Source organism: Muscardinus avellanarius (genome assembly GCF_963383645.1).
Source record: "Muscardinus avellanarius genome assembly, chromosome: 1".
NCBI classification, from domain to species: Eukaryota; Metazoa; Chordata; class Mammalia; order Rodentia; family Gliridae; genus Muscardinus; species Muscardinus avellanarius.
Window position 1 is genome coordinate 234,174,109 of NC_137786.1, and position 26,671 is coordinate 234,200,779.

At 57.4% G+C, this 26,671-nt stretch overlaps 2 protein-coding genes across 2 annotated transcripts; one reads left to right on the top strand and one right to left on the bottom strand.

The window, feature by feature from the left end:
- The first annotated feature begins 5,916 nt into the window (after positions 1-5,916).
- AIP (AHR interacting HSP90 co-chaperone) lies at positions 5,917-14,074 on the top strand. The gene is made up of 6 exons (XM_080716735.1): positions 5,917-6,048; positions 10,001-10,180; positions 12,898-13,086; positions 13,182-13,358; positions 13,431-13,572; positions 13,772-14,074. The coding sequence occupies exons 1-6, from the start codon at positions 5,950-5,952 to the stop codon at positions 13,975-13,977; spliced, it is 993 nt and encodes a 330-aa protein (XP_080572861.1). The 5' UTR covers positions 5,917-5,949; the 3' UTR covers positions 13,978-14,074.
- A 926-nt stretch (positions 14,075-15,000) lies between these two features.
- PITPNM1 (phosphatidylinositol transfer protein membrane associated 1) lies at positions 15,001-26,172 on the bottom strand (the record flags this gene model as incomplete). The annotated part of the gene is made up of 23 exons (XM_080717310.1): positions 26,077-26,172; positions 24,680-24,894; positions 24,472-24,593; positions 24,075-24,299; positions 22,116-22,442; positions 21,930-22,025; positions 21,738-21,845; positions 20,670-20,731; positions 20,333-20,583; positions 19,863-20,052; positions 19,639-19,746; positions 19,247-19,404; positions 18,963-19,168; positions 18,398-18,568; positions 17,739-17,891; positions 17,392-17,540; positions 17,190-17,300; positions 16,874-16,990; positions 16,602-16,750; positions 16,376-16,525; positions 16,115-16,298; positions 15,758-15,886; positions 15,001-15,261 (listed from the first exon to the last, which is right to left on the bottom strand). The coding sequence occupies exons 1-23, from the start codon at positions 26,152-26,154 to the stop codon at positions 15,001-15,003; spliced, it is 3,720 nt and encodes a 1,239-aa protein (XP_080573436.1). The 5' UTR covers positions 26,155-26,172.
- Between the last annotated feature and the right edge of the window lie 499 nt (positions 26,173-26,671).

Consider the following 26,671-nt stretch of genomic DNA (forward strand, 5'->3'; position numbering starts at 1 on the left):
GCACAGCGCGAGCCTGTGGCTCTGCGTGGCTGGCGCAGCCCTTGCCACCCGGGTTTCCGCCGCTCTCCACCTGCTGCCCATGGCCCACCCACTGGGGCGCCGCCTACTGGTCCCCTTCCGTCTACCTTCTCTGCTTCCTTGTTCTTTCCTTCCCTCCTTTCTTCCCTCTCTCCCTTCCTCATCCTCCTCCTTCTTCTCTCTCTTTCCTTACATTCTTTTCTTTTTTCTCTTTTTTGGCGGTCCTGAGGATGGAACCCAGTGGCATTCTATCTCCAAGCTACACCCCCAACCCCATTTTTTAATTAATTAATTAATTTGGTACTGGGGATGGAACCCAGGGGACTTCTACCTCCGGGCTGCACTCCCAGACCTATTTTTTAAAAAATATTATTTTAAGCCGGGCGTGGTGGCGCACGCTTGTAATCCCCACGCTTGGGAGGCAGAGACAGGAGGATCGCGCAGGTTCGAAGCCAGCCGCACGCGCTGGCTTAGGAGACCCTGTTTCCAAATAAAAATGTAAAAATAGGTCTGGGAGTGTAGCCCGGAGGTAGAAGGGCTTCCAGGAACCCCAGTACCACCAAAATAAATAAATAAATAAATAATAAAAAATAAAAATATATTTTATTTGGAAACAGGGTCTCTTAAGCCAGCTGAGGCTGGCTTCGAACCTTCGTGATCCTCCTGTCTCCGCCTCCCAAGCGCGGGGATTACAAGCGTGTGCCACCACGCCTGGCCCGGCTCTAATCTTTTAGTTTTTTTCTCAAATAGGGTCTCACTGAGTTGCAAAGGGCCTCACTAAGTAGCTGAGGCTGTCTGCGAATCCTGATCCTCCTGTCTCAGCCTCCCAAATGCTGAGATTACAGGTGTGTGCCACCACATCTGGCTACTTTCTTTTCTTAAAAGAAAAGAAAAGAAAAGAAAACAAAACAAAAAAACAAACAAAAAAAAAACGAGGAAGAAAGTGATGCTTTATTTTCATGGAGCCTCTGAGGACAGGAGTTTTCCACGCGCTTAGCATTGGGCTTCCTTCTGTAAATTGCCGGCTTCTATCTTTGTCTTGTGTTTTTCCTTTGGGGCCTCTGGACTTTTTTTTGCTGATCTGCATATCTGTTCATGTCTAATTATTAATCCTTTTCTGGGGTGTGTGTGGGGGAGTGCTGGGGATTGAACCCAGGGGCCTTCTACCTATTTTTAAACATTTTTTAGTTATTATTATTATTATTAAATTTTTTTTTTGTAGTACTGGGATTGAACCCGGAGCATTCTACCTCTGAGCTACACCCCCAGCCCTATTTTTTTATTCTTTATTTTGGAACAAGGTCTCACTAAGTTGTGTAGGGCCTCACTAAGTAGCCGAGGCTGGCCGCGAACTCGTGATCCTCCTGTCTCAGCCTCCCAAGTATTGGGATTACAAGCGTGCACCACCACGCCTGGCTGGTCTTCTACCTACAAACTATACCTGCAGCCCTTTTTTTTATTTGGAAACACGGTCTCACTAAGGTGCTGAAGCCTAAGTTGCTGAGGCTGGCTTTGGCCCAGTGATCCTTCTGTCTCAGCCTCTAGGGTACTGGGATTACAGGCGTGCCACTACACCCAGCATCCTTTCTGGGTTGTAGGTTTTCCCCCCTCCCTCCTTTTGTTTTGTTTTGTTTTGTTTGAGATGGGGTCTTGCTAGGTTGCCCTGGCTGAGCTGAACTCCTGGGCTCAAGCCATCCTCCTGCCTCAGCCTCCTGAGTGGCAGAGATGCCGGCTGTGTGCCTCTCCACCTGCATGGACAAGGCCCTGGGTTCAATTCCCAACACAGGAAACACTTGAAGCTAGACCTGAAACACAGACCTGAAATTTGACAGGAGGGGTAAGAAGACAGAGATGTGGAGGAAATATAGACAAGACTGAAGGGAGGAGAAAAAAAGCACCCAGAAAGGACGCTGGGTGTAGAGCACGCCTGTGATCCCAGGACCTAGAGGCTGAGACAGAAGGATCACTGGGCCAATGCCAGTCTCAGGAAGCGGGCGTGGTGGCGCACGCTTGTAATCCCAGCTTGGGAGGCTGAGACAGGAGGATGGTACAGGTTCGAAGCCAGCCTCAGCTACTGAGTGAGGCTCTCAGCAACTTAGTGAGACCCTTCCAAATAAAGTATAAAATAGGTCTGGGAGGATAGCCAGAGGTAGAAAGCCCCTGGGTTCCACCCCTAGTACCACAACAAACAAACAAACAAACAAACAAACAAACAAAAAACCCAAAGCCAGTCTCAGCAACTTAGACTTTAGCAACTTGGTGAGACCCGATTTCCAAATAAATAATAAAAAGGGCTGCAGGTATCATTAGAAGACCAGTGGGCATGGTGGCGCACGCTTGTAATCCTAGTACTTGAGAGGCTGAGACAGGAGGATCACAGTTTCATAGCCTCAGCTACTTAGTGAGGCCCTTCGCAACTTAGTGAGACCCTGATTCAAAATAAAGAATAAGCCGGGCATGGTGGCGCACGCTTGTAACCCCAGCATTCGGGAGGCTGAGATCGGAGGATCGCGGTTCGCGGACAGCCTCAGCTACTTAGTGAGGCCCTCTGCAACTCAGTGAGACCCGGTTTCAAAATAAAGAATAAAAAATAGGATAGGGGGTGTAGCTCGGAGGTCGAATGCCCCTGGGTTCCATCCCCAGACCCGCAAAAAAAAAAAAAAAAAAAAATAGGGCTGGGGGTGTAGCTCAGAGGTAGAATGCTCCGGGTTCAATCCCAGTACTACAAAAAAAATTTAATAATAATAATAATAACTAAAAAATGTTTAAAAATAGGTAGAAGGCCCCTGGGTTCAATCCCCAGCACTCCCCCACACACACCCCAGAAAAAGATTAATAATTAGACATGAACAGATATGCAAATCAGCAGAAAAAGTCCAGAGGCCCCAAAGGAAAAGCACAAGACAAAGATAGAAGCCGGCAATTTACAGAAGGAAGCCCAATGCTAAGCGCGTGGAAAACTCCTGTCCTCAGAGGCTCCATGAAAATAAGGCATCACTTTCTTCCTTGCTTTTTTTTTTTTCTTTTAAGAAAAGAAAGTAGCCAGGCGTGGTGGTGCACGCCTGTAATCCCAGCATTTGGGAAGCTGAGACGGGAGGATCGCGGTTCGCAAACAGCCTCAGCTACTTAGTGATGCCCGTTGTAACTCAGTGAGACTCTATTTAAAAATTAAGAATAAAAATTAGGCCGGGCGTGGTGGCGCACGCTTGTAATCCCCGCGCTTGGGAGGCAGAGACAGGAGGATCGCGCAGGTTCGAAGCCAGCCGCGCACGCTGGCTTAGGAGACCCTGTTTCAAAAAAAAAAAAAAAAAAAGTAAAAATAGGTCTGGGAGTGTAGCCCGGAGGTAGATGGGCTTCCAGGAACCCCAGTACCACCAAAAAAAAAAAAAAAAAAAAGAATAAAAAAAAAAAAAAAGAATAAAAATTAGGGCTGATGGTGTAGCTTGGAGGTAGAATGCCCCTGTGTTCAATTCCAGGTATCACAAAAAAGAATTAAAACGAATAAATACAATACAAATAAAAAATAAAAAGGGCTGGGAGTGCAGCTTCGAGGGAGAATGCCCCTGGGTTCAATCCCTAGTACCAAAAAATTTAAAAAAGTACATTTTGCCTTTCCCTTAGAAGTCTTGCCCTCTCCAGAGACTTCTTGCTAAAAAACGAGCCTGCCTGAGTGTGTGCGGCTCTTGGCACCCGGGGCTCTGGGGAAAGCCCATAATCCTTTGCAGTCAGGGTGAGGGCGTGGAGAGGGCGACGAGGCCCCAAGTCACTGTCCTTCCCCGGTTACCTGGACAGCGAAAGTGGGAAGGCGACCTCCTAGAGCTGTTGCTGACAGCAGCGTCCACCAGGCTCCAGACGCAGGAACACCGGGCTCTCCCCAGAGCGACTCATGCCTCCCTCCTCCGCCTCCCCCTACCGTTTATTGGGTACTTACTCTGTGCCCGCAGCCTGGATTCAGAGCTGACCACAGACTCACCCTGACCCCGCAAGGGACCCCCTCAGCCTCGAGGGAAGCTTCTAGTGGAAACTTACCTCCCTCTTTTTTTTGGGGGGGGGTACTGGGGATGGAACCCAGAGCATTCTACCTCTGAGCTATACCCCTTACTTTTTTCCTTTATTTTGAAGCAGTGTTGCAGAGGCCTCACTAAGTAGCTGAGGCTGGCCGAGAACCACGATCCTCTCTTCTAAGCCTCCCAGATGCTGGGATTACAAGGGTGCGCCACCACGACGGGCTCTCCTTCTTCTTTTGGTGGTGGGGATGGAACCCAGTGTCTCACACGGGCTAGGCAAGTGCTCTAGCACTGACCTGCACCCAGCACCTCCTTGACCTTTTCTTTCTTTCGGTGGTACTGGGGATCTAATCCATGGTGTTCTACCTCTCGGTTATACCCCCAGCTCTATTTTATATTGAAACAGGGTCTTGCTGAGTTACCCTCATTGGCCTTGAGCCCATGATCCTTTGGTCTCAGCCTGCCAAATACATTTTTTTGGTAGCATGGATGAACCCAGGGGGTATTCTACCTCCAAGCTACATCCCAGCTCTTTTTATTTATTTTTTTTCAGTACTGGGGATTGAACCCAAGGGCATTCCTACCTCCAAGCTACACCCCCAGCCCTATTTTTCCTTTTTTTTTTTTTGTGGTACTGGGGGTCGAACCCAGGAGCTTTTCTACCTCCAGGCTATACTCTCAGACCTATTTTATACTATACTAGGAAACAGGGTCTCACTAAGTTGCTGAGAGCCTCACTAAATAGCTGAGGCTGGCTTCTATCCTGTGCAATCCTCCTGTCTCAGCCTCCCAAGTGCTGGGATTACAAGTGTGCACCGCCACCACGCCTGATTTCCATTCCTTATTTTGAAACAAGGTTTCACTAAGTTGCAGAGGGCCTCACTAAGTAGCTGAGGCTGGGCACAAATCAGCTATCTTCCTGGCTCAGCCTCCCAAGTACTGGGATCACAAACATACTCTACCATGACTGGCTTTATTTTATTTTATTTTTATTTTTTGTGCTACTAGGGGTGGAACCCAGGGGCTTTTTTTTTTTTTTTTTTTTTTTTTTTTTTTTTTTTTACCTCTGGACTATACTCCCAGACCTATTGTATATTTTATTTGGAAACAGGGTCTCACTAAGTAGCTGAGGCTGGCTTCAAACTTGTGTGATCCTCCTGTCTCAGCCTCCCAGGTCCTGAGATTACAAGTACGTGCCACCATGCCCGGCTGGCTTTATTGTTTTAAGTAATTAATCTTGTGGTACAGGATCCTCCTGTTTCATTTCCCGGAGTACTGAGATCACAGAGGTCGGCAACCTCAATCCCGCCCCTTTTTTTCTTTGAAAAGGAAAATCCATGATGTAAAGGTCAAAATTAAGCCTGGTGTAGTAGCGCAGGCCTCTAATCCCAGTATTTAGGAGAATAAGATAAGGAGGATCGCAAATCCGAGGACAGCGTCAGCAACCTAATGGGTGTAATTTGGCGGCAGAATGCCCTGGGTTCGATCCCCAGCGACGCACACACACACACACACACACACACACACACACACAAAATGTCAGAGGACTTACATAAGGACAACAGTAGTTTTAGGGTGTGGTGCTGTGGGTGAGCTGCATTTATATTGCGGGGCGGCACGGAAGCAGGGGCGGGCTGCAGTGATGACGCGCCGCCCCTCCCCCACCCGCCGGAGGCCCCGCCTCCCCGTGGGCGCGGTCCCTTCCCCGACAGCGCCAGGCCCCGCCCCCGGGGCGTGTCCGCGCCCAAGGCCGCACAGCCAGCCAATCGCTGTGCGCCTCCACGTTCCGTCTATTTCTGGCTTCTGCCCTCAGCCAAGATGGCGCCGGCTCGGAAGTTGCCGAGGCCCTAGAAGTTGCCGAAGCCGGTCCGGAAGTTACCGAGCGAGTCCGGAAGTTGCCGAAAGAGAGCAGCGGGGAAGGAGGATGGCGGATATCATCGCAAGACTCCGAGAGGACGGGATCCAAAAGCGTGTGATACAGGAGGGTCGCGGAGAGCTCCCTGGCTTTCAGGATGGAACCAAGGTTCGAGACCACCCCCTCCCCTTTCCCGTCTCCCTTCTGCGGCGCCGTGCGCATGCGAGGCGGGAGGAGGCCTTAGGCGAGAGGTTGCGCATGCCCAGAGGATAGCGGCCAGTGACTCTACTGCTCACGTGCGGAGCTCGACGCTGATTGGTCTGGATTTAAGGAGGGGGCGAATTCGGGCGCGTCTGCTCCGCCCCTGGTTTAGCCTAGTGGCCGCCTTGGTCCGGCAGGCCTTCATCCATCACAGGCAGGTCGCAGGGATTGGGGTGGGATGGCCAGTCTCTCAAAGCGCTCCTTCTTTGCTAGAAGACAGCACCTTCTGAAGCCGCGTAGGCTAACTCCCATTGTTCAGATGGGAAGACTGAGGCCCTTGGTAGCTTCCTGAGGGCTCTAGTCTCGCATGGATAAATGAGGAATGGGAAGTAAAACGCCACCCGCCTTCCTCCTCTACACAGAGAACTCCAGGTCCAGCCCACCCCCGCCTTGCCCTGCGCCATTCTGTGGAGCAGGGAGCCGCCTAGGGCAGCCCCTCCATGCCCGCACAGCAGTTATGCGGGGCAGGCAGAGTGAGCGAGTGATTGAAGGGCCTGGCAGGTGCCAAGGAAGCCCAAGGGAGGGCCACCGCGGGTAAACCCAGCGCTGGGCCAAGTCAGGAAGGTCGAGGACCCCCCCCCCCCCATGCAGCGTGAACGCTCTGAGAGCGGAGGGGAGCTGCGCGGCCCTAGTGTTCAGCTGTATTAAAAGGGATGTTCTTAGCTGGACGTGGGGGCGCACACTTATAATCCCAGCATTTGGAGGCTGAGACCGGAGGATCGCGGTTCGCGGACAGCCTCAGCTACTTAGTGAGGCCCTCCGCAACTAGTGAGACCCGGTTTCAAAATAAAGAATAAAAAATAGGGCTGGGGGGGTATAGCCCAGAGGTCGAATGCCCCAGGGTTCCATCCCCACTACTGAAAAAGGATATTCTCCAAAGGATAGGTATGTGGTGGGTGATGTTTCCTGGGCTGGGAGAGGGGGTTGGCAATCGCTTGGAATCCCAGACTTGGGTGTCTGAGATCGATGGCAGGGTCGAGACCAACCTCAGCATTTAATGAGGCCCTCAACAACTTCGATTCTGCTTTATAAAGAAGAAAAAAGAAAGAAAACTATTTTTAGCGCTGGTGGTGTAGCTTGGTTGTAGAATACCCCTGGGTTCAACCCCAATACTAAACACATACACAGGGTGGGGTGGAGTTCCACAGTAGAATACCCCTGAGTTCAATCCCCAATACCCCCCAAAAATTGGTCACAGAAAAGAAAATTAAAAGCAGAAAAAATATAGCACCCCCCCCCCTCCATCATCAAGGCCGGGTGGTAGCCCAGTGGTAGAGCGCTTGCCCAGGATGCGGGAGACCCTTGTATCTCTTCCCCAGCACTGCCGAAACAAAGCCAGCTGCCGGCCTTGATTGAGCACCCAGTGTGCTGCCAGTGTGCTACTGGCTCTGTGAGTTTATTTCCTTTGTTTCTCACAATTTTGAGATCTTATTGTTGATTCAGTGTCACCGGTGCGGAAACCAAGCGCAGAGGAGCGGGAGCGGGCAGCTGTTCTGAGCGTGGGTTCCTCTAACCATATCCTGCCCGGGGTTCCGTTTGTAGCCCTCTTCTCTCTGCATGCGCCCTGACACGAGCTTGCTCAGTCTCGTGGCTTTCAAAAGTCTCCACAAGCCGGGCGTGGTGGCGCACGCTTGGAATCCCAGCTTTTAGGAGACTGAGACTGGAGGATCGAGGTTCGTGGACAGCCTCAGCTACTTAGTGAGGCCCTTTGCAACTCAGTGAGACCCTGTTTCAAAATAAAGAAAAAAAATAGGGTTGGGGGTGGAGCTCAGAGGTAGAATGCCCCTGGGTTCCATTCCCAATACCACACACACACACACACACACACACACACACACACACACACAGTCTCCACAAAGCTGGGCATAGTGGCAGACACCTGTAATCCCAGTACCTGGAGACTGAGACAGGATTGCAAGTTTTTGTTTTTGTTTTTGTTTTTGTTTTTTTAGGTACTAGAGATAGAACCCAGGCGCATTCTACCTCCGAGTTACACCCCCAGCTATATTTTTAATTCTTTATTTTGAAACAGGGTCTCACTAAGTTGCAGAGGGCCTCATTAAGTAGCAGAGGCTGTCTGCGAACCCCTATCCTCCTGTCTCAGCCTCCCCAGTACTGGGATTACAAGCGTGCGCCACCGTACCTGGCTAGGATTGCAGCTTTGAGGACAGTAACATAGTGAGACTGTCAGCAATCTAGCAAGACCCTGTTTCAAAACAAAAAAACAAGCTGGGTCTGGTGGCACATGCTTGTAATCCCAGCATTTGGGAGGCTGAGACAGGAGGATCGTGGTTCGTGGACAGCCCCAGCTACTTTTGTAGACCCTTTGCAACTTATTGAGACCCTGTTTCAAAACAATGAATAAAAGGGCTGAGGGTGTAGCTCGGAGGTAGAATCCCCAGTACTGCAAAAAAATTAAAAAAAAAAAATAAAGTTGGACAGGGTAGTGCACACTTGTAATCTCCGTACTTGGGAGGCTGAGACAGGAGGTTCACAGGCTCATAGCCAGACTCAGCTACTTAGTGAGGTCATCCCAAATTACTGAGACCTGTTTCAAAGTAAAGAATAAAATAGGGCTGGAGGTGTAGCTCAGAGGTAGAACGCCCTTAGGTTCAATCCCTAGTACTGGAAAAAAAAAAAATATGGCTGGGGGTGTAGCTCAGTGGTAGAACACCCCTGGGTTCAATCCCCAGGATACCTTGCCCGCCCCCCCCTCTCAGACACAGCTGGGGATATAGCTCAGAGTAGACATTCCTAGGTTAAACCCCAGTACCACCATCAAAAGAATTGCTGCCGGGCATGGTGGTGCACCCTCGTAATCCCCGCGCTTGGGAGGCTGAGACAGGAGGATCGCACAGGTTCGAAGCCAGCCTCAGCTACTGAGTGAGGCTCTCAACAACTTACTGAGACCCTGTTTCCAAATAAAATATAAAATAGATCTGGGAGCATAGCCCGGAGGTAGAAAGCCCCTGGGTTCCACCCCCAGGACCACAAAAAAAAAAAGAATTGCCAAAGCCCTCACCACATGCTACAGGCCGTGTGTGTCCATCCTGCCAGCCGTGACCCCGAGGCCCCCACCCCCTTCACGTGTCCGTCACACTGTTCCTGCTGCTTTTGAATATACCACACGCTACACAGCTGCGAAGCTTCTGCGCCTACTGTTCCTTTGGCCTAAAACGTTCCCACCCCAGTCGCTGTCCGGCCTGGTTTCTTCCTGCCCCTTTTCAGATCTCTGCTTAAATGTGCCCTCACGGGGCCCCATCCTGGCTCTAGTGCTCCTTACCCTGCTGCTCACCCTCCCTCCCTCCTTTCCTTCCTTCCTTCCTTTTTTTTCTTTCTCTTTCTCTTCCTTCCTTCTTCCTCTTTCTTTCTTTCTTTCTTTCTGCCATACTGGGGATGGAACCCAGGGGCATTCTACCTCCAAGCTACACCCCCAGCCCTATTTTTTACTTTTTATTTTGAAGCAGGGTCTCACTGAGTTCCAAAGGGCCTCATTAAGTAACTGAGGCTGTCCTCGAACCGCGATCCTCCTGTCTCAGCCTCCCAAGTACTGGGATTACAAGCGTGCGCCACCACGCCCGGCTTACCCTGAACGAAAGCACAGAGCTTCGCCTGCCTGTCTCCTTCCTCTAGAGGCCCCTGGGGGTCTGGGCTTTGCCCAGCTCTTGACTGCTGAGTTCTGGAACAGAGCTCAGGCTCTCTTCTCGGCCCGGGTCGCGCCAGCACGGGCCTTGGCTTCCTCCCTGGCTGACTCACCGCCAGGTGCATCTCGTCCCTTTGCCATCTGAAGGCCAGGGGCCGGGCCTGCCCTTGGCCGGGTGAGGTGGGCGCCCTCATCTCCTCTCCGTGCGTCCTGCAGGCCACCTTCCACTACCGGACGCTGCTCAGCGACGCCGAGGGCTCCGTGCTGGACGACAGCCGGCCGCGCGGCAAGCCCATGGAGCTCATCATTGGCAAGAAGTTCAAGCTGCCGGTGTGGGAGACCATCGTGTGCACCATGCGCGAGGGCGAGATCGCCGAGTTCCTCTGTGACGTCAAGGTACCCGTCCCGCCAGGTCCGCTTCCCCGGCCCAGCCTCCTGCAGCGCTCTCCAGGACACCCCAGCCTCCTGAGCAGCAGCCAGGACTCTGCTCTGCAATCTCTCCACGAGCCAGACTGCAGCCAGGGACCTGTTCTCAAACACAAGTGACCGGGGTGACCCTCGCATAAACCTCTGTGGTTCCTGGTCACTCTCAGGATGGAGCTCACGCCGCCCTTCTGGGTCTGCCTCTGCTGATGGCTCCCCCCCCCTTGCCCTTTGTATTCCCTTGCCCAGACCCTCCCTCCTACTCCAAAGCCCAGATTCCCGGGCCACTGCCCCCCAGCCCTCCCCTCCCTCATTGCCAGTGGTTGGCTTCAGCCCCTCTGGGTTCTGCAGCCCTCCGGCCCTGCACAGCCAGGATCTGGGCTTCTGCCAGTTCCAAGTTAAGCAGGGCAGAGATCTGGCCCATTTTCTTCTGGCTTGCAAATGGAAGCCAATCCAGAGCCCAGACTCAGGAAGTGTGATGGTAACCTAGCAGTCCTGCAGCCAGCAGGGGGCAGTGGGGAGTTAGACCCATTCCCATAGTCTCTGCAGCCATTCTTTTCTGCCTTCCTTTTCTTTCTTTCTTTCTTCCTTTCCTTTCCTTTCTTTTTTCTTTTCTTCCTTTCCTCTTTTTTTCTTTCTTTTCTCCCTCCCTTTCCTCTTTTCTTTCTTTCTTTCTTTCTTTCCTCTTTCCTTTCTTTCAGTCTTTCTTTCATACTGGGGATGGAACCCAGGGGCATTCTACCTCCAAGCTACACCCCCAGCCCTATTTTTTATTCTTTATTTTGAAACAGGGTCTCACTGAGTTGCAGAGGACCTCACTAAGTAGCTGAGGCTGGCCGTGAACTGTGGTCCTCCTGTCTTAGCCTCCCAAATGCTGGGATGACAAGCGTGTGCCACCACGCCTGGCCTGCAGCCTTTCTAAGTTGCTGAGGCTGGCTTTGCCCTGCAGCCTTCTAAGGGGAAGTTAGAGATTAGGTCCCTTGTATCCATCCATGGTGTTAAAGTTGCCGGCCTGGCTCCAGCCCTGAGATTGGCCCTGGCTGGGGTAAGGGTGGAGTGGGAGAGGAAGAGGTGCTAGGATCAGAATGTGGTGGGGGGTCCAGCTGGTAGGAGGGAGAGAAGGGTGCAAAAATTCCACTGGACTGCCGGGCGTGGTGGCATACTCCTGCAATTCCAGTCCGTGAGAGGTTGAGATAGGAGGATCACAAGTTCGAGGCCAGCCTCAACAACTTATGGAGGTCCTTAGCAACTTAGTGAGACCCTGTTTCAAAGTAAAAAATAATGCCAGGTGTGGTGGGGCACACCTGCAGCCCCAGTCCTTGAGAGGCTGAGAAAGGAGGATTGTGGGTTTGAGGCCAGTTTAGCAAGGCTCTTAGCAATGAGTGAGAACCTGTTTCAAAATAAAACATAAAATGGGGCTATGGGCTCTACTTAGCTCAGAGGTAGAATACCCCTGGTTTCAATCCCATTTCCCTCCCCACACACGCAAGCTGGGCATGGTGGTGCACACCTGGGAAGCCGAGACAGGAGGATCGCAGGTTTGAGGACAGCTTCAGCAAATAGTGAGACTCTTATTAACCTAGCGAGACCGTTTCAAAATAAAAATAAAATGGGAACTAGACATAGAGCTACATGCCTTTAATCTTAGTACTTGGGAGGCTGAGCCAGGAGAAGAACTGCAGGTTCGAGAACAGCCTCAGCAAGTAGTGATGGTCAACCTAGCAAGACAGTATTTCCAAATAAGAAATAAAATTGAACTGGGGTGTAGCTCAAAGGTAGAATGCCTCTGGGTTCAATCCCCAGTACTACTAAATAAATTGAATAAATAAATAAATAAATAAATATAAAAGAGGGCAGGGAGTATAGTTCAGAGGTGGAATTCCCCTGAGTTCAGTCCCCACAACAAACAAACAAGCTGGGCATGGTCACACACGCTTGTAATCCCCGTACTTGGGAGGATGAAACAGGAGGATCGCAGATTCACGGCCAGCCTCAGCTACTTAGTGAGGCCCTCTGCAACTTAGTAAGACCCTGTTTTAAAATAAAGAATTAAAAAAAAAAAATGGGGCTGGGAGCATAGATCGGAGATAGAATGCTCCTGGTTTCAATTCCCAGTACTGGAAAAAAAGAAAAAAGAAAGAAAGAAAAGAAAAGAAAGAGAATTCCTCTAGCCAGGCATGGTGGCATATACTTAGCAACTTAGCGAGACCCTGTTTCAAAGTAAAAAATAATGCCAGGTGTGGCAGCACTCCCCATACTTGGGAGGCTGAGACAGGAGGATTGCAAAGGTTCAAAATCAGCCTCAGCTACTTAGTGAGGCTCCCAGGAATCTAGTGAGACCCTGTTTCCAAATAAAACATAAAAATAGGTCTGGGAGTGTAGCCTGGAGGTAGAAAGCCCCTGGGTTCCATCCCCAGTACCACAAAAACAATTCGTCCAAATCTAGAAAGCCAGGGAGACAGGTGGATGCAGGGGGATGTGTTGGGGCAGGGGTGGAGGCAGACAGGTTTGGAGGCCCGTGAGTGTGGTAGAACTAGAGGCTGAGCTGAGAGGCCAGAGGAGGCTGGAGGGGACCCTCCTGCACTCCGGGCTGGCACCTGGCCAACTGTCCTCACTTCAGGGGTGGCGGCGAGTGGCCTCCCAGACCTGGCGAGCACTGGGCCGCACTGACGGCGTGTGCCCTCCCGTAGCACGTGGTTCTGTATCCGCTGGTGGCCAGGAGCCTCCGCAACATCGCCGCGGGCAAGGACCCCCTGGAGGGCCAGCGGCACTGCTGCGGCATCGCGCAGATGCACGAGCACAGCTCGCTGGGCCACGCCGACCTGGACGCCCTGCAGCAGAGCCCCCAGCCCCTCATCTTCCACATGGAGATGCTGAAGGTGAGGCCTCGCGCGCCCTGGCCTGGCCTGGCCGGCTGAGCGCTGGTCGGGTCTGCCGCTGGGGACCTGCCTTGACTTGGCTGGTGCCCCGGTAGGTGGAGAGCCCCGGCACGTACCAGCAGGACCCATGGGCCATGACGGACGAGGAAAAGGCCAAGGCAGTGCCGCTCATCCACCAGGAGGGCAACCGGTTGTACCGCGAGGGCCAGGTGAAGGAGGCGGCCGCCAAGTACTACGACGCCATCGCCTGCCTCAAGAACCTGCAGATGAAGGTGCGCCGAGGCTCGGTAGGCGGGGGGAGGAGCGGGCCGGGCCCAGGTCTCAGCCTCTGCCCTCTCCCCCAGGAGCAGCCTGGGTCCCCCGACTGGATCCAGCTGGACCAGCAGATCACACCGCTGCTGCTCAACTACTGCCAGTGCAAGCTGGCGGCCAAGGAGTACTACGAAGTGTTGGACCACTGCTCCTCCATCCTCAACAAATACGACGGTGAGCCCAGGTGCTGGGCGGGCAGGAGGGCCACCCTCCCCTCGTCCTCAGCACCTGGCCGTGACATCGCCCGGTCTGGGCTCCCTGGAAGCTAGCTAGGCCCCCACTGCGGCGGGGCCAGGAGTGTGAGGGCTGTGATGGGCGGGGCGGGCTGGCCAGCCCCTGCCCCGCGTGACGCAGGTGCCGCTGTCCCCCGCAGACAACGTCAAGGCCTACTTCAAGCGAGGCAAGGCGCACGCGGCCGTGTGGAACGCCCAGGAGGCCCAGGCCGACTTCGCCAAGGTACTAGAGCTGGACCCCGCCCTGGCCCCCGCTGTGAGCCGCGAGCTGAGGGCTCTGGAGGCTCGGCTCCGGCAGAAGGACGAGGAGGACAAGGTTCGCTTCCGGGGCATCTTCTCCCACTGACCGGGCAAGTGACCTTGCCCGGCCCACTGCTGCCACCGCCAGCGCTCGCCACCGCCACATTGTGCTTCTCTGTATATAAAGGCCTTATTTATCTCTGTCTGGGTGTGCTGGGCTACCCGTTGCGTGGTCATTACCTGGAAGTTCTTGGTTGTCGGTGACCCTCAGGAGGCCAAGGGTCAGGGTTGTCACTCTAGCTTCCCAGTGGCCCACTCTGTTCCTGGGCCTCAGTGCCCGATAGAGAAATGGGGGGCTGTTTCTTGATGGCTAGGGCGGGGGAGCCCCAGGGGCCTCCAGGATGGAGGAGGAGACAAAACAGACATAGCCAGAGCCAGGCGTGGTGGCGCACGCATGTAATCCCAGCATTCGGGAGGCTGAGACAGGAGGATCACGGTTCACAGACAGCCTCAGCTACTTAGTGAGGCCCTCGGCAACTCAGTGAGACCCTGTCTCAAAATGAAGAATAAAATGTAGGGCTGGGGGTGGCGCTTGGAGGTAGATGCCCCTGGGTTCCATCCTCAGTACCGCAAAAACAAAAATCAAAAAAACAAACACAGACATAGCCAGGTAGCTTGGTGCCTGAGTGAGGTGGTGTCCCAGGGTAGGCCCTGGCTCCACGGTGCCCCGGTCTTGGCCTCTGGAGACCGGAGGCTTCCTTTGGAGGAGGCAGTGAGAAGCCGAGAGGTCCTCGCCCCGTCCTGGTCCCTTCTTGTGTCTCCCGTGCCTTTGGGTGCTGGGCTGGGCCGCCCGCGCTGCAGTGGTGCGCAGTCAGAGGGGGTGCGGGTGTTTATTTCCATGAATTTACACACACTGGAAAACCCACCGGGCCCTGGCCACCCCTCCTCCCTCCCCCAGGGCTGGGTCCCCCCATGAAAGGGCAGTGACACGGAGGAGCAGACAGATGTGGGACAGGGCTGGGGGGGCCGGGGCTGGGGCCACAGTCCAGGCCCCCAGCCTGCCACGTGGGCACAGCCACTCGGGCCCCGCGAGTGTCGATAAATAACCCAGGTCCGGCCACAGGCGGCCTCACTCCTCGCTGTCCAACTTGAGACTGATGCTCCTGGCCTTGCCCCGGGCCAGGGCAGTGGGTGGCGTGCCTGGGCCCTCGCCCGCCTGGCTGGGGCCCCTGGAGCGCAGCAGCTGGCTCTGCTTGCGGAGGAAGTCCACGGGGGCAGCCACGCCGTAGCTGCTCTTGGCCAGGGTGGTCCTCGGAGGCCCGGAGGGGGCATGGGAGTGGGACCCTGCCTCCAGCTGGCCCAGGTGGGCCACGTAGCCATCCGACAGGAACTGTGGGCAGAGTTGGGCAGGGATGAGGGGACAGTCAGGCTGGGGCCATGACAGGGTGGGGAGGGGCAGTGCTCCAGATGACAGCACCCCTAAGCCTGAGCTGGGGAGGCCCCCAGCTGGGGCACCTTTACCCCACCTCTGCCCGTCTCTGGGCCTGTCTCATCTGGAAGGTAGTATCTTGGGAGGAGTATGGCAGTTTACACGTGTAGTAAAGATATAATCTTCATGATAAGGTCACTTCTGATATCATTTCCAGTTTACAAGAAGGAAACCGAAATGTGTTCAGGAAGGTCAAGGGCCAAGCCCAAGGGCGGGGTGGGTGGAGCCAGTGCTGGAGGCCTGGGTACACTCCAGCTGGGTTGTCAACCCCGGGGGTTACTGCCCCGATGGGCAGGTGGCCAGGAGGTTCCAAGCTGCTCCTGACCCCTGTGGCTGGAGGGACCCGGATTCCAGGCTGCCGAGGCCCTCTCCCCGAGGCCGTGCGCCTGCTCCTCACCTGGCACTGTGCCTGCAGCTTCCGCACAGCCCTGCCCACGATGTAGGTCTGGCTCGGGGACAGGCCCAGTGCCGCGTATACAGCTACATCTTTGGGTGACCCATAGCCAGCAACTATGTTCAGTTCTACCTGTGGGGGGGGGGAGAGTCAGCGCCTTGGGGGTGGAGCTGTGTGTCTGGGAGCGGGGCTTGAGGGACCTCGAGGTCTGGGAGGAGGCGGGGACCCATTGTCGGAGGCATGAATGTCCCCAGTTGACCCCTAGGACCACGAGGCCAGAACTGCAAAGGCCTCTCCAGTCTGATGGGCCTCTGCTCTTCCCATGGGGATAGGGCGGGGTTGGGACCCTCCCCCATGCACCTCTTGCACGAGGCTCTGCAGAAACATGGCCTTCTGGCGCAGAGGGTCGTGGGTCAGGCCGTCGCAGAAGGAGACGACGCCATGAGGGAAGTTGTGCTGTGACAGCCAGGCCACCACGCGGTGCTTCTGCATGTCAGGCCGGCCGGTCACATACACGATCAGGTAGCCAGCGTCCTGCCAGTGCCTGCGGGGCGGGCCCGGTCAGCTCCGCAGGCTGGGTGAGGGGTCCGTGCTGGCGGACAGCTGGGCGGCAGCTCCTACCTGACCACGTCCACGGCTCCAGCGCGCACCTTGGGGTCGCTGCCCATGATGGAGACACTGGCGGTGAAGGAGCCATCGATGCTGAAGACCACAGCCTCCGTGCCCCGGGCCACCACCGTCAGGCAGCACTCGGCGTACGTGTGGTCACCCCTGTGGCACAGGAAGGTGTCAGCGGTGCGGGCCTGGCCGGGCAGCCTCCCACAGAGCCCGCCCACCCGGCGCTCACCTGACCACCATGCGCACCGGGTACACGCCGATGCCCAGGGCTCGCTCGGCAGGCACGGGGAAGGCGAGGCGGCCGGAGCTGTTGGTGACCTCCGTGCCAAAGTGGATCCACTTGCCTGACAGAGGCTGTGTCATGACGTAGACATCCACCTGGGGGGCGAGGGGTGGGACAGGTGTGGGCAGACCCCCTGACCTGGGGTGGAGCGCAGGGGAGGCTGCCCCCATCACAGAAGGTGGGGCGGAGACCCCAGGGGCCAGAGCCTCCGGGCCTACCTTCTCTCCGGTGAGTGTGACCACGTCCAGCGGCCCGTACATGAAGCGCCCGTTGAGCACCTGAGGGCGGCCTTCGCACACCACCGTGTCGCTGGCCCGGTGGTTGGAAGTGACGTTCTAGCAGGAGGAGACGGTGTGAGCCGGTGGCGGGAAAGCCTGGCTGGCGCTGGTGTGGGGGGAGGCAGGGTAGGGTGTGTGCCTCTGCCAGGCACATCTGTGGACTGGGAAGGGGCGGGGCTTAGCCCAGCTGGGATGCTGCGGAGGAGAGCCAGCCCGCTGGGGCATGTGCTGGGAGGATGTGGGGTGGGGCACTCACCCGGATCTTGACCTGTGTACGTTTGCGCTGCCACTTCTCCCTGGGGAAGGCTGGACTGTAGATGGAGGGCTCCTCACACTCGGCCAGCTGTGGCCGCTCCTTCTCAATGACCTGCGTGGCGTGCAGAGCGGAGGCGGGCTAGCCTCCCCAGGGGCTGGGCTCCCCTCCTCCCCACCACCACCTCCCATCCCCCGGCCCTCACCTGGCGCAGGATGAAGGCCACCACATCTGCCGACTCCCAGTAGCTGGCATGGAAGAGGTGGGGCAGCGTGACCGTGGGGAAGGCGGTGAGCGCCTCGGGGCAGTACAGCGAGTAGTCGATCCGCTTGGTCCCCCACCAGCGATCCAGGACTGCGCGGCCGCACGCAGTGAGTCAGGGTGGGCCCGCTGCCCAGTGCCACCTGCCCCGCCCCTGGGTGCTCTCCTGCCCTCCTTCCTGCCAAGCTTGCCCTTTGCCAAGCCCAGGCTGGGGGCGGGGGTCTAGAGCAAGTGCTGAGGGGCAAAGGTATTTAAAAGCCTCCCGTATGGGCCCACGTGGCCGGCACTTACTCTTAACCACCTCACTGGTGGTGCTGGGGGCCGCGGGCTCTGTGTTCAGCTCGTTGCCCTTCCAGAAGGCACCACTGGCCGAGGTGGGCGTGGACGGCACCATCATCTCCAGCTCCTCCAGAAAGAGGCCCGAATGGGTCTGCAGGGTGTCGGCTGGGGGCAGAGGGGACACCTAGGCTGCAGGCCCTCCTGTCTGCGCCCAGGACAGCCCACCACTGCCCTCCGCGTTCCCAGGCGGGCCTCCCCGCTCTGGCTGCACTGTCCCATGTCTGGTGGGAAGGGAGTGTTGTCTCTTAGGGTACCCACTCCTGCCACAGTGCCTGTCTCCCCAGCCCCAAACATTCACGCCCCCCATGCCATTACACGTGTCTCCTGGGGCCCGTGGGTACCAGCTGCACGCTGACTTATACACGTCACAGGAAGCCACACACACCCCGGCCATCCTCACCAGGCACACCAGGGTCCCACTGCCTCCTTCTCTAGCTTAGCCACCACCACTGTCCCCCGACAGGCCGGAAGGTCCTGGGGACCCACACACACAAGGGGCCAGGGGAGGGCGCCCGGTCCCAGGAGGGGTTTCCGCGAGGCAGAACGCCCAGCCTCCTGCCACTTTCTCCCTGTGACTGCCTCCCCTCCCCCCATCTTGGTGGAGCGCATACCCAGCAGCAGGGATGAGCCGTCTCCCAGGGGGAACTTCTGGTAGCGGGGCACGGCCAGTGGGGCGATCGCCTGGAACTTGGGGGCCAGCAAGGGCTCCAGGCGGGAGGCGCAGGGGTCAGCCGCATGGAAGAGGTTGTAGATCTGCTCGCAGGCTGGGCGCATCTGGGCCACTGAATGGCCAGAGATGGAGAAGGTGGAGAGGGGGTTCAACTGGGCACTGGGGGAAGTGGGGGGCATGGAAGCGGCACCCCGAAATGCTGTGAAGCCCTGAGTCGCCAGTTCCCTAACTGCCCTCCCTGTGAAGTCCCTAGGGTCTGGCTTAAAGTGGCACGGGCCTCTTGGCCAAGCTGACAGCCTCCAGGTCCCGCGGTGGTTCAGGCCCGCGGACCCCATCTCATGCGGATCCTCTGGGCTGTGAGGCACTTTGAGGAAACGGCCTCACTCGTCCCTAGGCCTCCCGTCTCTAGCCAGGCCACGCGGTTTGCCCGGGGAGGAACGACACAAGGCCAGAGGCGATGGGGAAAGAGTGGGTGAAAGATGGGGCGCGCCCACCCCGGGACTCACCCTCCAAGGCTGGCATCACGGTTTTGCGCAAAGCCAGCACCAGGCCCAGCGGGGAGCCGAAGAGGAAGAAGCCAGAGACCTTGAAGTCCAGGCGGGCCATGCTGGTGGGGCCTTCGGGAGCCTCAGGGCCAGCAGCAGGTGGGCAGGAGGCTGTGCTTGCCCGCCGGGGCTCCCCGGAGGCGGCGGTGGCCGGGGTGGCCTGCAGGCTGTGGGGGAGGGGCGCTCAGCCCTGCTGCCTCTGAGGGCCAGCCCACACCCAGGGCGGGGGGCAGCAGGGATGTCACCTGTTCTGAGAGCCCTCGGGCTCAGTACTGGCCGTGTCACCGGGGGTGCGCTGGGCGAGCAGGGCTGAGGGTTCTGGGCTGGCTCGACCCAGGGCCTCTGCCCCATCTGCCAGGGGGTCCCGCACTGGACCAACCTCTGGGGACAGCAGCTCGTTGTTCTAGATGGACCAGAGGACAGAACCACCTTTAGGCCTGGGGCTAACCGATTTCTACTTAATTTGGAAGTGAGGAGAGAGGCTTGGGGTTGGGTTGGGCAGAGTTCCAGAAGAGACACAAGCTGAAGAGGCGGCTGGGAACCTGCCCACATGCAGAGAGGTCAGATCCCGGGGTCTCAGACCTAGAGACGGAGAGAGACACCGCCTCCAGAGGAGGCTGGGTTTGGCCACACTGACCATGCTTCCGCGGCGGCTGCTGCCCCGACTCCCTGTGCCCGCGCTGGCACTGTGGCAGAGCGCATCAAAGCCCAGGATGCCACCAACGCCATCTCCAATCAGCACCACCTGGATGAAAGGATGGTCCCGCTGAGCGGTCCGGTCACTGTCCTGGCTGGGGCACAACCAGGACCGTAGCGGAAGGCAGCAGAGAGCTCCTTTCCCAGGACAGGCCCCAACCTGACCTGCCCACAGAAGCCAGCACCCTCGGATGAGCGCAGGAAGGCTGCGTAGGCCTGGTTGGTGCGGGCAATGACGGTGCTCACGGCGCCCTGGTAGCGGGAAGACGAGGTGGCCAGCAGCGGCAGGGCAGCCAGTGGAATATGGTCCTGGGAGCGCGAGAGGCTGTCGCCATCGTGGCTGTAGGGGCTTAGGCTGCAGGAGGAGAGCATGTCGGGGGTGGGCAGGGGGCCCTGGGCCCACCACTGCCACCCAAGCCCCCGGGGGCCTACTGGCATGTCCTGGCACCCTGGGTGACAGGCTCAAGAGGCATCCAAGATGTAGCTGTTGATCGGAAAACAGGTCCAGCCAAGACCAGGACTGACCCAGGTGTCTCTTCCCCCAGAGGGGCCACCCTGCCCCTGCCCCCCCCCCCAGTGGCTGTCTGTCCCTGGGGACCCTGGGTGTGCCCCTCCCTTCCACCCCAGGCCAGTACTTGGAGACAAGGGCATAGGCGGCGGCACAGATGGGCGGGCAGGGCACCAGCCTCAGGGCCACATGGCCCAGGGCCTCGGGGAAGTGGACGCGGGTGACAGCCTCGAAGGCGGAGCTGAGCGTCTGCAAGTCCGCCTGCTTGGAGTTAGTGTCTCCGGGGCCCGAGTCCAGGATGTTGCCGCTGTGCAGGATGAGGAAGAGGGCGTGGACTGCGCATGCCTCGGCCCCGAGGTCCCCGGCTCCATCCGGGCCCTGCGGGATGCAGCGGGGTGCCAGGCAGTCAGAGCCGCGCTGAGCCAGCGGCTGGGAAGAGCGCCACTGTGGGTGGCAGTACTCACTTCTGAGTCCCTGGGCACTCGGGCTCCATCTTCTATGCCCTTAGCGGGCTCGACTCCAGAGTCTGTAAGGACAGGAGAAGCCAGTGAAGGGCACCAGGGACCAGAGGCCCCGTCATCTAACCCTGCAGGTTCCCTACTTGTGGTGACTGACTTGAGGCCTGTGGCTACCATCTTCCCTCACCGACTCCCCAAGGCCATCTCATATTCCAGATTTTTCCTCATGCTGGTCCTGTTTGTCTAGAAAACTGTGTGTGCGTGTGTGTGTGTGTGTGTGTGTGTGTGTGTGTGTGTGTGTTACTGACGATGGAACCCAGGGCATTTTGCCTCTCAGCTACACCCCATGCCTATTTTTTATTAATTTTTTTAACTTGGGAGGCTGAGACAGGAGGATGGCAGGTTCAAAGCCAGCCTCTGCAACTCAGTGAGACCCTGTTTCAAAAAAAAAAAAAAAAATAGGGCCGGGGGTGTAGCTTGGAGGTAGAATGTCCCTGGGTTCCATCCCCAGTACTACAAAAAAGATTTTTTAAAAACAGAGTCTGACTAAATTGCCATGGGTCTCACTAAATTGCTGAGGTTGGCCTTGAACCTGGAATCCTCCTGTCTCAGTCTCTTAAGTCCTAGCATTATAGGCATATGCCACCAAGCCTGGCTGCCTGGAAAAAATTAAATTCCATCCAACATGGCATCCACTAGCCGCATGTGGCTACACACATTAAAATGAGTTGAAATGTAATCTAAGAAAAATTTCAGTTCCTCTGTCTCAGTGGTTGCAGCGCATATGTTCGACAGCCCCTTATGGCGAGCGGCTAGCATCTGGGCCAGCTCAGATCTGGAACCATCCATCATCACAGAAAGTTCTATTGGATGGCGCTGGCCTGGTCCTTCAAAACGCAGTGTCTACATCAGCTCCCACTCGCAGCCTTCTGGCACACAGTGAATCCCCCATCATGCCATCTGAACCTTGTCAGCCCTCTACCATCCATCCGCCAACCTCATTCTGCAGCTGAGTATTAGCGAGCGCCCTCTGCATAGAAGTTTGGCGGCAGGTGCGCAGAGGTGGGTCTTTACCTGGTGTCCCCTCTGCCTCAGTTGGGGAGGCAAAGGCATCAATGAAGTCATTGGAGTTCCACTTGGTCATCTCTTTGGGAAAGACCTCATCACTGTCCGAGAAACCTTCTGCAAGGAAAGGGGGCTGTTTCATGGGCTGGGAGGGGCTGCTCAGGGACCCCCCTCCCCAGGCAGCAGGGCCTCAGTGCTGACCATGGGCATCAAAGAACTCTTCCTCGGAGCTGTTCTCGGAGTCCCTCGCGATGTTCTGCATGCGCCACTCGGACAAACTCTGGGGAGACACGCCCCCTGAAGGGCCATCTCGGCCTCAGCCAGGGAGCCCAGCTTGAGCAGGGTGGCTCCCATCCCCCATCCCTGGTCCCTGTGTCCCAGCCGGACCTCCGTGTTGGGATGAGTAGGAGGAACGGGAGGATGAGGACCACTGCTTCCCGAAGCTGGCATCGGGCGAGGCGTCGGGGCCAGCGGGGGCCTCAGGACCATCGGGGGTGCCTGCGTTGCTGGCCCCAGCCCGGGCCTCTGTATTGGGCTTCCCAGGGGGCTGGGCCTCGGGTCCTTCGCTGCCTGTGCTGCACTTGGCCATGCGCTGGGCCAGCATGCGGGCAGTCTCCTCCTCCAGTGCCCGGATGTCAGCCATGCTCAGCTCCGTCCATTCGTCCTGCCAGCACCAGGCCTGGCGGTGGGCTCGCAGCATCACCCGACGCAGGCCTACGAGTGCTCAGGCGTCAGAACCGTGCCTCTGGTCTTCCCGGCTTCCTACGTGCCCCTCCCTTAAGGTTGGGCAATAGCTCCCCTGGGTGCACCACCCACCAAAAGCCACAGAGTAGGGCCCTGCTATCCAGGGGACAGGAGTGGAAACCAGGCCATTTGTCTTCCTGCCCACTGTCTGGTCCATCTCTCTCTCTTTGGACACCCTAATTCTGAATGCTGACCACCTGCCCATCACTCCAGCAGCTCAGACTAATGCTTCCGCTCTGCTGGTTTCCTGCTGATTTCTGAGGAGTTAACAGTTAATTAAGGTGTTAACAGTTAATGAAATTGTTGATGGTTAATGAAGGTGTTAATAGTTAATGGAAGTGTTGGCACTCCATGGAGGCTTTAGTGAAAGATGATACCCATTCTGGGATATTTTCATCTTAAGCAGAAGAATAAACTTAGAAATTCTTAAATATCTAGGAAATAAAACAATAATGGTTGAATTAGAAACGTCTGGGAGGAAATACATCAGAACCTTAATAGTGGTTATATGTGAGTGATTTTATTTGTGCTTTCTGGTATTTTTCTAAGTACGGCACAGGACTGCATTAATCTTGAGCTCAATACCCTCATCTGGAAAGCGGAAACCATAGTCCTTGGGTTGTAAGGGGTCACGGGAGTTAAAGGGAACCATGCACCCACGGCATCTGGTGTTGTGATGGTGCAGTAAATTAGTTTTGTCTGGCTCACCCTTTTTTATAGAAGGAAAAAATTAAGGCGCTGAGGTGGCCACTGGCTTGCCAGCGTGGCCATGGGGGGTCAGTAGCAGAGCAGAACCCAGGCAGCCGGACCCCTACCCAGTGATGGCCCTCCTGTATGCAGGTGCCTCACCCCAGAGCCGGGAGAGATTAAGGGAGGTGTGGACCTGGGGTTCCTGGGTGCCGGGGCCACGGGCTGGGATTCTGGAATAAGGGGGTAGAGGACACCCCAAAGAGAATGACAGTGGAGTTACAGCCTCTTAGCCTGCATGTGCTGCCTGTTAGTGCTGCGACCCTCCTGAGAGGGTCTTGCTAAGTCTGACTCAGCTTAAAGAGGATGATGGAGGACCTCAGAATCTTCAGGAAAGCAGCAGCATCTTTGAATGTCAGAACCAGCGTGGACCCCAGAGATCGTGTTACCAGCTTCTTGCCTTCCTACTCTGGATATTCGAGGCAGGCTCCCCCGACTCCTGGCTAGCCTGTGCTGCCTGACCCCCCCCCCCACATGGTCCCATCCCAAATGGAAATGCTAGGTCCATGCTTCTGTGTCCCCAGCAAATGACAGCATTCCTAAGCTGGGTGTCATGGCGCATGCTTGTAAACCCAGTACTCGGGAGGACAGACAGGAGGACCGCAGAGGTTCGAAGCCAGCCTCAGCTAATTAGTGAGACTCTTGGCAACTTAGTGAGACCCTATTTCCAAAAAAATATAAAATAGGCCTGGGGGTAATGCCCGGAGGTAGAAAGCCTTTGGGTTCCATTCCCAGCGCCACATACACACACAAAAAACCCCAACAAATAGGATCCCAGTAAATGACACTATCCCTGGCTCCAAACAGGGGGCCTGTGCATGCTGGGAAAGCAGGACCTCCCTCGGATGGGCTCACCGACATCGTGGATGAACTGCTCAATCTTGGCCTGCATGCCCCAGTAGCGGAACTCCACCTTGCACAGTTTATAGGCGCACATGAGGGGTCCGGTCTGGGCTGCTGTCCGCGCCCAGTCATCGGCCAAGGGCCCTCGGCCCGTTTTGACTGAGCGGTACAGCCGGGGGTCCTCTTCTGCTTTGTACTCGCCGGGGGCCACTGCGTCCCGCACAATGTCGATGGTGTCTGCGGGATTTCAGGGAGCTCTGAGCGCGGCCAGCTCCTTCAGGCCCCACCCCTCGGCCCTCGGCAGGGATCGGGAGAACAGCCTTGACAGGGAGCCAAGGACTGGGGAGATCTGAGACCAACAGAGGCTGCCTGTGGAGCAGCGGGGGGCCCCAATAGCTACAGGCCTCACCCAGGATGCGCTGTCTCCTCTCCGCCCCACTCAGGTTGAAGACGTTCGGCTGCTGCCCCCCGTCAGGTAGGTAATAGGTCTCTATCTCAATGGAGAATTTCTCCACAAAGGGGCAGGTGTACCTGGGCAGAAGCCGGGGTGAAGGTTACTACGTGCCCACCAGGGCTGCTCCCCGATGGCCCCATCTGTGCCCAGCTTACCCACTCACCGGGTTCGGGTGTAGGGGTAAGCATTCCAGGATTCCTCCTCCACCTGCAGGGCGGCCTTGGGCAGCAGTGCCCGGAACCAGCCTGGGATATGGGAGCCCACGTGGTACACCTTGTGCGTGTACTGCCCGCTGCCTCCAGGCCCATCCGTGTAGGGCCGGTTGGCCAGGATCTCCACACCGCTGCCCTCGCCACTGGACTCCTCCCGGCTCTTCTTCTGCAGCCCAGGGCAGAGCGAGCAGCTCAGCCCCAGCTCACCTCCTGGGTGGGGAGCCCCAGCTCGTCCCGGCCCCCTGCATGGCCTTTTCAACTCCGGACCCCCTGACCTGGCCCCCTGCAGCTCTCCGGGGTCTGGGTCACAGGCCAGGTGCCAGGCCTCCAGAGGGTTCTGCAACCCCGCACTCCATCCAGCCATTCATTGTTTGGGACATATTAAGTGGGGTTGACAGGCAAACAGAACAAAGATCCTTGCTGGTGTGGGACGGACATTGTAGTGGAGGGTGACAGAAAACGGAAAGAGGAGTCCTGTGGCCTATGAGATGGTGATAGGGGCTGGGGAAGAGCACCAGGGGTCAAGAGGGGGGGACTTCGGTGTTGACATGATGGTGACTAAGGAGGGAGGGAGGGGCTCAGCCTCCGTGGGATGGGGTGTAGTGTTCAAGGCAGCGGGGAAGCCAGGGCCAGCCGCAGAGGCCAGAATGCACTCTACCGCTCAAGGAGGCAGGCGGCTGAAAAGGGGCCTCCACTTTGCAGGGGACCTGACCCTGGTCCCCTCCCTCTCTGCGACCAAATCCCAGCTCCTGCCACACCCCTCATAGCTTGAGAGCCCCCTGATCCTGACCTTACATAGCTCTAGAGCTCAAATTTGGCCTGCTCGATCCCCTGAGGCTGGTTCTGGCCCTCTGGCTGGCTCAGACCCTGACCTGATCCCACAGTGCTGGGAACAGATCTGGAACAGACCCCCTGAGGCCCTGCACCAACCTGTCCAGCCCTGAGTGAGAGCTGGTCCCGGCCCAGCTGCCTGCCCTGTCCCTGACCTCCTGGGGTTGCCAGGCCCCTGTCCTCTCCCGGCCCCCTCCTGCCTTCTCTACCACCCAGACACCCCCGCCATACCCCCCCACCCCGGATTACAGATTCTGAGGAGGATTAAAGGAGATCATACGTGGGCTGACAGGCCGGGCACTCGGGTGGGAGGCACCACTCGGCCTTCTGTCCTTCCCCTGTAGTCCTTAGCCCCTCTGCCCCGCCTGCATCCGGAGAGGGGGCTCTCCTCCGGGGCTCCGAACCCTTCCCAGACCCTGAGCAGGGACTGGGGGGGATCCAGCTGGGCTGGACCCCTGTCCCGGCGCGGCCTGCGCACTCCCGCCCCGTCGTGAAGCCTGGCCCCCGCCGCCCTCACCTGGATCATGTACAGCTGGGCCACCTGGTACTCGTCCAGGCTCATGGGCAGCAGGATGTGGTACTCCTTGATGAGCATCCTGAAGGCGCTGGGCCGGCCGCGCGGCCTCCGCTCCGCCTGGCGCAGGGCACGGCGGCCGTCAGTGCGGGGCGACGGCGCGCGGCCCCGAGCCCTGCGCGCCCGCCGAGGGGCTGGAGCGGGACCCCATGCCCGGCGAGCCGCCGGGAGGCAGAGGCGAGCCCAGCGCAGCCGCCCGCGCCGCCCGGCCCGCGCCGCAGCGAGGCTGAGCGCTGACCTCTTTTCCACGCAGCCCCCGCCCCCCGCCCGCCCGTCGCCATGGCAACCGCGCGCTGACGCGGGCCCCCCGGAGCGGCGGGCGCGGGCCGGCCCCGCATCTCCACGGCGCCGGCTCCTCGAGCCCCCCCCCCTGCATCCCGCGGGGCCGCGCCCCTGGGAACCGACCCCTCCTTCCGGACCGCCTCCCGCCGCCGGCCCCTGGGGGACCCGCCCCCTGCCCCTTTCCCGGAGGGCGCTGGGTCCTGTGGCCCCCACCCTGGAGGTCCACCCAGAACCTGGTCCCCCGGGTGTTTCTCCG